This window comes from Trichomycterus rosablanca, chromosome 19 (genome assembly GCF_030014385.1).
Source record: "Trichomycterus rosablanca isolate fTriRos1 chromosome 19, fTriRos1.hap1, whole genome shotgun sequence".
Lineage (NCBI taxonomy): Eukaryota > Metazoa > Chordata > Actinopteri > Siluriformes > Trichomycteridae > Trichomycterus > Trichomycterus rosablanca.
The window spans coordinates 1707648-1717566 of NC_086006.1; the positions used below are offsets into that span (position 1 = coordinate 1707648).

The 9919-nt window shown below is 41.4% G+C and overlaps 1 protein-coding gene across 1 annotated transcript; it reads left to right on the forward strand.

The window, feature by feature from the left end:
- Positions 1–1931: 1931 nt before the first annotated feature.
- Positions 1932–9116, forward strand: vgll4a (vestigial-like family member 4a). Its single transcript, XM_063015484.1, has 5 exons — positions 1932–2162; positions 4203–4374; positions 5868–6087; positions 7209–7329; positions 7595–9116. The coding sequence occupies exons 1-5, from the start codon at positions 2072–2074 to the stop codon at positions 7792–7794; spliced, it is 804 nt and encodes a 267-aa protein (XP_062871554.1). The 5' UTR covers positions 1932–2071; the 3' UTR covers positions 7795–9116.
- Positions 9117–9919: the final 803 nt, after the last annotated feature.

Genomic DNA, 9919 nt, shown 5'->3' on the forward strand with positions numbered 1-9919 from the left:
ATTTAATATCTACAAAACTGAATTATAGTTGCATAAATGTTGGATTTTAGCTTTGGTTGTTACAAGGTGTGTTTCACCTGAAACTATAGAATAATAATATGCTTAGTATTTAGTGTGGGAGTCTGCTGTATTTTCATCTGTAAACAGTAAACATGGCAGTGAAGTGAAGGTGTCCAGGGCCATACAGATAAGGTAAAGTAATGTAAACAAGTTAGCCTTGTGTGTTTGTTATAAAGCACTTGCTTTGATTACATCATTTTAATAATCCTGTTGAATCCTGTTTTCCAGAAATATATGATATGAAAGCAGTTGGACTAATTTGTATGTGTGTTGTATGTAACACAATCCAGGGTGTAATCCTGACCACCAAAACTATGATCGAGATAAAGTGGTTACTGAAGGTAAATAAAATAATGGTATTACAAAAGCAGTTGTAGCCTAGTGGTTAAGGTACTGGTCCAGTAATCAGAAGGTTGCCGGTTCAAGCCTAACCACTACACAGGCTTGAGGCCTTGCCCTTGAGCAAGGCCCTTAACCCTCAATTGCTTAGACTGTATACTGTCACAGTAGTGTAAGTCACTTTGGATATAAGCGTCTACTAAATGCCGAAAATGTAAATGTATTACAGGGATTTGGGAACGGTGTCCACAGTTAAGCAAGCTTTACATGATCGAAGGCTGAAAAAAATGCCCACCTTCTGCTTTGTCTTTGTTTGTTAAGTCCAACATCAGTGCCCAGTCATACAAATCCTCTTTTGACTGAATGGGCACAAATTCTCACACATTCTCTCATTTATGCCCCACACCCAAGATGATTCTCTTCTTTTCTTTGTTTATGTGATCATCAAGTGATTGCTTACAATGTCATTCTGCAAAACTATTTGACATTTTCAATTATTTGACAAATATTATCCTTAAATAATGTAAATTGTTTAAGTGAGACAATGTTCATAGTAAGAAGCGTTATATAAATGAGTCTGACTTAACTTGACTGATACACATAACTTGTGTATAATCTACCTCACCATTATGTACTCAGTACCATGTACTAACCAACACTTGTCACTTGTCTCTAGTCTTGTCTTCCTTTATTTATTTTAAGCATTCTCGTATTATTGTAATGTTGTCTATCTGCACTGTGTACTCTACTGTCTTGCACTTTTTGTTCTATGTTGCACCTTGGACCTGGAGGAACGTTGTTTCGTTTCAATATGTACTTGTATATAGCTGAAATGACAATAAACCTCTCTTGACTTGACTAAATTAATCAGTAGATAATAGAAAGTTCTTGGTTGTATGTTTTGTTTAGCCGATTAAAAACTAGCAAATTAATTTATGAAAGAAAAAAGTGTTCTGTTTAGTAACAAAACATTTAAAAAAAAATCATTAAGATTCAAAGACTATTTGACTTAGACTATTGTGTCTATTTTGTTTTACATGAATAGATGTAGTTAGCTAGTTTCATGTAGAATTTGAATGATTTAATCAATTGTATTGATGTCTTATTTACAATACAGTATAAGTATGTAAATAAATGTAGAGTTTTATTGTATCATGTGAATGTTTTGTAACATGAGAAAGATTCTGAATTCTAATCCTATTCTTTCTAATAGATAAACCATTATCGTATTACCCTACCTTGACCTAAGAAAAAAAGTGTGTACTAAGTAGTAATATAGATAGTTAGTACTTATATAGAATTTATATTTATGCATACTTAAAAACCGCGTAGTGTGCAAGTATGCCATTTGAGAACCTAGCCTCCAGCGGCTAGCTAGTTAGCACAGTTAGCCTTGATGTGTTAGTGAGCGGCTAACAGACGGTCTGTGCAGCTCCGTTGCTGCTCTTTTATCGTTTCGTTCTGGCTTGTAATGTTGCTGTTTTACACGTATTGTTGTTCGCTAAGTCGATAAAAGAAACATTAAAAGCAACATTAAAGCTTTTCTTGTGTTTATATGAGAACAGACCGAATGGAAGTTTAGCTTAGCTCTCTAGCGCACTTTTTTTCTTCACCGCTAAGCTAGCTAGCTACTGTTTGGTTAGCTAGCTAGCTTGGCTAGCTCTAGAGCTAAATGCTGCTAACGAGGATGGACCTTTTGAGCCACCAATTTATGGATAAAATGAACAACAACATCGGGACACTTCACTACGATTCATATGATGGTAAATATGAGTCTAATGGACGTGTATAAGCCGTATTTATTTTGCTTTCTTGACGTTTGATCCGAGTGGCTAACTAGCAGTGTGTAGTAAACAACCAATACTTGGTAGAACAAACAACTCTAATAAAACTGCTCGAATTAACTGTTAGAGAATACAAACATGCTGTAATATTAGTTTTAATACTTTTGTGTTTAGTCTGAACACTTTTATTTAGTATTTGTTGTTATTTTCCTTTTAATGAGTCTCTCCCTATTGTTAAAAATAAACTTCATTCTTTAGATCATTTGAGAAACTTAGATTTTATTTACAGCTACTTATTAGGTGTTTTAATTTGTTTATTGTTTGTATGTTATGTGTGGGTACAAGTCCATTCTATTATTTTAGTATATTTGTACATTTAAATTACATGAATATCCCATGACCTCCTCTATTATCACTAAAATTAGTTCTAGTCATTTTTACTTTTAAATCCAAACATGTCAGGTGTTGTGATCGCCCTGACCGTGCACTATACAGTCTGAAGTAAGTGGATTCCTGACTACAACCTTGCTGGACATCCCTGTTCTATGGAGTTGGCCAATCTTTACAACTATACATTCCTCTACTCTTTGTGAAAGGCTTTCCAGACGATTTTGGAGTGTGTCTGTTGGAATTTGTGCCGCCAAAAGAGAATCTGTGAGGTCAGACACTGATGTTGGATAACGAGGCCCGGTTTACAACAGAGGTGTTAGGTGGCACGGTGGCTAAGTGGGTTGTGCTGTCGCCTCACAGCAAGAAGGTCCCAAGGTGGGGCGGTCCCAGGTCCTTTCTGTGTGGAGTTTGCATGTTCTCCCCGTGTCTGCGTGGGTTTACTCCGGGTGCTCTGGTTTCCTCCCACAGTCCAAAGACGTGCAAGTGAGGTAAATTGGAGATACAAAATTGTCCATGACTGTGTTATACAACAGGTAGTTCCGACCTTACAATCTGATTGGTTGAGAAGCGTTCTAAACGTGCTGATATTGGTGATAACAGCACGGCCTTTTCACACCACAATGGTATTACTCCGCTGACGCGTTGCCAGTAACGACAAGCTTCATGCACACAAACGCGCACGCAGGCGACACCGACTTTTTTTCCCGGTCGCGTTTTCAATCCGTTATCTGATCTACAATCTAGCGCACTGTGTAGGGAACATAACCAACTGTCTAATTCACTATCTAGTGCACTATGTAGGGAACATATATCCATGATCTGATACACAATCTAGTGCACTATGTAGGGAACATTAATGTGTTTGTAACGCGAACAGTTAGTTAAGCCAGTTAGCAGCTCCTAGTAGTTCTGTTATCATCCATAGCCTTTGGTGTGTGCGAGAGGTTTTTTATTTCTTTTTTTCCCTTCGGAGGTTCTTGCTTTCTTCTTCTTCTTTTTCTTCTTACCTCCCTGAAATGAGTTTTTGCAACTTGGGATGTCTGGTTTGTAGTGTTAAACTTTATATTCGTTGTGGAACTACTTTTTGGCGGAAGGTATTGTCAATATTAAAGCATATTTAATATGAAATTCAGGGCTTCTTTGATTTATTTTCTTTCTTTATTTTGTAAAAACTGTTGTATAAAAGCAATAGAACACTCGAGGTCTTGTGTTATCGCGAATTACACACTCCCTCTCGTGTTCTATTGTTTAAATGAGTAACTACTGTTCCTGTCAGGAATGTAACCAAAGTGTAAAACATGAAGATATAATCCTAATAAACAAACAAACAAAACAAATGTTCACAGACTAGATTATTAATATTGGAAAGAGTGTCTTTCTTTCCCACTGGTATTTAATTAAGTAATAAGACATTACAAGACCATTCTGAGTCTAATTTTTGATTAAACAGTCAAGGCTTACAGTATAACTTTATTTTCCATTATTATTCAAATGTTTTTGTATTCCAACCAAATGTGAAGTAAATCCATTTGACCTCATTTTTCTGATTCTTATTACTTAAGTAAATAAGAAGTTATGAGAACTTGTTTCGTGCTTCATAATGAGTTTGCGTGTTCGTTATTGTCTCAGATGATTCAGGGGACTCCAGGATGCACGGCTTGTCCTCATCGACTGGAAACAGCAGGACAGGGACTCCGATCAGTCCCATCAAAAGAAAGTTTGACGACGTGGAAGTTGGGAGCGGCCATGAGTACGAAAATGAACAAATGGCAAAAATGAGCTGCCTGTTTTCATCTCATCTGTAAGTGCACGCTGTGATTAGTTGCCTCTTTTTATGGTTAGCTGGTGGGATGTGACCCAAAAGTGGGTAGTAACCAGGCACAGGGTGGGTCCTCAGGCTGTGTTTTCTTTTATTAAGAGCCAGGCTTGTGTTTAGCGTTACGCTTTACAAGGCATCACTCGGGTCTGAGTCTTTTCTTAGTAGTCTTAACACTGAACTGTAACAAGCAAGCCAACAGTTAAAATTAAATGAGCCAAATAAAACACACACACACTTATAGCACCGTGGTAAAGCAGTTTGGTAAATGTTCTTTTTTAAAACAAAGACGGTTTTTAAGAAAGCATCACATTTGGGGAGTTTTAATAGTACGAAAAACACAGCCAAAGCATTTCTGATAGAAAGTGACATGCTTTTTGTGCCTAAAACCTTGAAGATCTCTAAATCTTTGTGCTTTGCTTCACTGTTATAAAGAATTATATAATAATTAATCACAGATTAGATTAACACAGCTGGGGAATGAAACACTCACTGCACTGAACCTGCTTTTTGGATAAACATTTAGTTCTGTTGTGTATAATTACTAAAATATTTAGTGCGATACATTTTGTTAGATTGATATCTTATTACTTCACATTCACCTAAACTTAGTTTTATTTTCTAACAGACTACTGAGGTCTCTGTTTATAATGTTCCAGACTCCGTTCCGCATTTAAGGCACTAAATCTGCATCTAATTACTAAAGTGCAGAAATTCCTAAATCTTGTTTTTATTATTTTTTAGGATATTATTTTAGTAAATGCTTGGGTGGCAGAGCTGTAAATTAAGCTTTTCCATTACTGCTGAGATCCAGGGTTTTAATCTCAGGTGTGCTTCTAGCCTGTCTCGAGTATAAACAGTCAGTGCAGATCCCAAGCTCATATAGAATTAGGTGGGTTGTGTCAGAAAGGCCATCTGACACACAACCATAAAGCCAGCACTGCATTAAGTGGATTGGTTTGCTTGAGCTTTGCTTTTTAAGACATTTTGGAGTGTGTCTGTGGAAATTTGTGCAACTTTAATTAGTCTTTTGGTCATTTTTAGGTCAGATAAAAAGGCCTGGCTTGCAATCGGCAAGTCAATTCATCCTGAAGGTGTTAAGTTCTGAGCTCTGTGCAGGCCACTGAACTTGTCGAATCATGTCTGTATAGAGCTTGCTTCGTGCACAGGGACACAATCATGCTGGAACAGGAAAGGGCCTTCCCTAAATCATAATGTTGCTTTATTTAATTGAGTTGAGATTTGTTCATTGAACTGAATTTGGAAGGATGTGCACAAACGTAATAATGAAGGCCAGTGCAGTTCCTGAGGAAAGACCAGTAGATGAAAGAGCAGGTCTGCTGTACCTGAGCTCGCCCCGCCTTATAAACAAAATTCCCAGCAGTCTCAGAATAATTTCAGCTCTCGGTACTTTAAACGTTATTGAACATTCTTGTGTTTCTCCGCCTGATTGCATTTCCTGTCGTTTCCATCTTAAGGGGAAATCCTGTGGATGGAGACAGCAGGCAGGAACCCTGGATTCACGTCCACAACCCCTTCGAGCACGCTCCCTCCGCCATCAGTGGCCTTCACACCGGCCGGCTGTACCCTCCGTTCTCCATTTACGCCATGGAGCAGCCGCTCGCCTTGACCAAAAACAGCATGGACGCCACCAGGTCTCCCGCGCTCCCTTCGCTTGGGACTGCAGAACGGCAGCAGGTGTGTAGGAGAAGGCAAACAAGGTTTTCACTGCATTAAACTGGCATTTAGAATTCCTCAACACTAAACGAGCCGTAACACAGCCGAACACAGACACTAAACATGCCGTAACACAGCCGAACACAGGCACTAAACAAGCCGGAACACAGACACTAAACGAGCCGTAACACAGCCGAACACAGACACTAAATGTGCCATAACACAGCCGAACACAGACACTAAACATGCCGTAACACAGCCGAACACAGACACTAAACATGCCGTAACACAGCCGAACACAGGCACTAAACATGCCGTAACACAGCCGAACACAGGCACTAAACATGCCGTAACACAGCCGAACACAGGCACTAAACAAGCCGGAACACAGACACTAAACGAGCCGGAACACAGCCGAACACAGACACTAAATGTGCCGTAACACAGCCGAACACAGACACTAAACATGCCGTAACACAGCCGAACACAGACACTAAACATGCCGTAACACAGCCGAACACAGGCACTAAACAAGCCGGAACACAGACACTAAACGAGCCGGAACACAGCCGAACACAGACACTAAATGTGCCGTAACACAGCCGAACACAGACACTAAACATGCCGTAACACAGCCGAACACAGACACTAAACATGCCGTAACACAGCCGAACACAGACACTAAATGTGCCGTAACACAGCCGAACACAGACACTAAATGTGCCGTAACACAGCCCGAACACAGACACTAAACGAGCCGGAACAAAGACACTAAACATGCCGTAACACAGCCGAACACAGACACTAAATGTGCTGCAACACAGCCGAACACAGACACTAAACATGCCATAACACAGACACTAAACGTGCTATAACACAGACACTAAATGTGCTGCAACACAGCCGAACACAGACACTAAACGAGCCGTAACACAGACACTAAATGTGCTGCAACACAGCCGAACACAGACACTAAACATGCCATAACACAGACACTAAACGAGCCGTAACACAGCCGAACACAGACACTAAACGAGCCGTAACACAGCCGAACACAGACACTAAACGAGCTTCACTTGAAAGCAAATGAAGAAACATCACTAAACCGTGCTGACATTAAATTCTTGTACTATTTCTGTCAGAATCGTCCATCGGTGATCACTTGTGCTCCTGCAAGCAACCGCACGTGCAACCTTTCCAACTGCCACATGTCCCCGAACGGCTTCAGCTCCGGGGTGACCAGCATGAAGAGCAAAGCGAACGGTAAGACTGTACACTGCTGCATATAGGGGCGAGGGATACGCCGAAAATATCAGAGCCCCAGTTCTGAGCATATTTCTGTGCTATACTATTGTTTAAACATTCACACCAGCGTTTCCTGTGGACGTGGGCGAGTGGGAGATGCAAAAATACCCACAAATGTGTTGATATTTCTCAGATTCAGAATCATAACTGAATGTTTAGCTTTAGTTTTTAATTACATGTGCATTAACGTAGCCTCATGTTCGAATGCCTGTTCTTCTCTTAGCCAACGCTGCGTGTGACCCTGTGATAGAGGAGCATTTCCGCCGCAGCCTGGGAAACATCTACCAGGAGCCTGAGGCAGCGTCGAACTCCGTGTCCATCACCGGCTCGGTGGACGATCACTTCGCCCAGGCGCTGGGTGAGACCTGGTTACAGATCAAAGCCAAAGGAAGCGGCTCCAGGAGTCCCGAATCCACTTCATAAAGGCGTCATGAGAAGATCCAAAGAACCGCGCTCGACCGTGGTTGGTTTGTCCTGTGTTGGTCTTTCACACCAAGTCTTGTAACAGTGCGGTCAGTCTCGCTGCTCGTCGTTCATCGATGATGCATTTCAGTAGATTTTGAAGTGGTTTGATATTGATATTGTTTACTTGTAATTGGCTACGACGTATTTAGGTTTTAAAATCACAAAGGAAAATGTTCAAAGTTCAGGCTGCACAGGAGAACTGGAGTACTCCTGCAGTGTTTCAACAACTAATCCCATACCTAAATGAATAAAAGCCACCCGCACTCTTTAATACCAGCTTAAATTTTACATGGTTCACTCGGTCGATAGCTGGAACCCTGAAACCTTAAAAGTCATTTAAAAATGGGACCTGCATTTTCCCACAATCATGTATGTATTAATAATAGAATCACATGGCCGCTCAGGTGGCGCAGCGGTAAAAACACACGCTGGAACCAGAGCTGGGATCTCGAATACATCGTATCGAATCTCAGCTCTGCCTGCCGTCTAAGGCTGAGCGGCCACATGAACAACGATTGGACTGTTGTTCAGATATGGGCGGGACTCTCTCTCTCATGACTGGTGGCTGATTGATGGCGCCTGCACAGAGATGAGAAAAGAGTGCTGTCAGGGTGCGTCTCTCCGTACACAACGCTGAGCTGCACTGCACTCGTCGAAGTGTAGGTGATAAGACGCATACGGCATGCTGCCCACGTGTCGGAGGGGGCGTGGGTTAGCTTCGTTCTCCTCAATCGGAGCGGGGATCGGCATTGGTGGAGAGGAAGCGTGACGCAATGGGGCAGTTAGAAGGAAGAAAAGGGGGAGAAAATGCATAACTAAAAAAAATATATAAATAAAAAATAGCATGTACATGTTTCCCGATGGAACTGGACCCATCACGACCCTGACTAGGATGAAGTGGTTGATGAGCACTTGGGCTGCACACATTTATTAATACATACATGAGAACGACAGGCGTATAGCGTGGAATCACAGGCTGTAAACCTGCCTGATCCAACAGAAGGGCTGCAATTCATCTGTAGTTTATCTTATTTGATGCATTTACACTCCCGTAAGACTATATTCAGGCTTAAAGCCTCACAGAGTTACAGGACTTGGTGTGAAAGGTAAAAACCATAAAGAAAATTCTGTATTCGAACAACGATGCGGCCGTGAACAAAAGTGATTGTGTGACGTGTAGCACGAGGTGTTGGTCAGTCTGATGATTCCATTGAGTTGTATAAAGCACGGCTGCCGAAGCCACTTTCAGCCATAACATTAAAACCACCTGCTTGTTTCTACACTCACTGTCCATTTTATCAGCTCCACTTACCATATAGAAGCACTTTGTAGTTCTACAATTACTGACTGTAGTCCATATGTTTCTCTGCATGCTTTGTTACCCCCTTTCATGCTGTTCTTCAATGGTCAGGACCACCACAGAGCAGGTATTATTTAGGTGGTGGATCATTCTCAGCACTGCAGTGACACTGACATGGTGGTGGTGTGTTAGTGTGTGTTGTGCTGGTATGAGTGGATCAGACACAGCAGCGCTGCTGGAGTTTTTAAACACCGTGTCCACTCACTGTCCACTCTATTAGACACTCCTACCTAGTCGGTCCACCTTGTAGATGTAAAGTCAGAGACGATCGCTCATCTATTGCTGCTGTTTGAGTCGGTCATCTTCTAGACCTTCATCAGTGGTCACAGGACGCTGCCCACTAGGCACTGTTGGCTGGATATATTTGGTTGGTGGACTATTCTCAGTCCAGCAGTGACAGTGAGGTGTTTAAAAACTCTGATCCACTCATAGCAGCACAACACACACTAACACACCACCACCGTGTCAGTGTCACTGCAGTGCTGGGAATCATCCACCACCTAAATAATACCTGCTCTGTGGTGGTCCTGTGAGGGTCCTGACCATTGAAGAACAGCATGAAAGGGGGGTAACAAAGCATGCAGAGAAACAGATGGACTACAGTTAGTAATTGTAGAACTACAACGTGTTTCTATATGGTAAGTGGAGCTGATAACATGGACAGTGAGTGTAGAAACAAGGAGGTGTTGGTGTATGAACAAACTGGAATAATTTTGCCAAGAA

What these genes read in the sequence shown, in the direction of transcription:
- vgll4a (XM_063015484.1), top strand. Translation starts at nt 2,072, where the DNA reads ATGCTGCTAACGAGGATGGACCTTTTGAGCCACCAATTTATGGATAAA. An exon ending in TCACTACGATTCATATGATG is followed by an intron (nt 2,163 to 4,202) that starts GTAAATATGAGT and finishes TTATTGTCTCAG; the next exon opens with ATGATTCAGGGGACTCCAGG. An exon ending in CATGAAGAGCAAAGCGAACG is followed by an intron (nt 7,330 to 7,594) that starts GTAAGACTGTAC and finishes TTCTTCTCTTAG; the next exon opens with CCAACGCTGCGTGTGACCCT.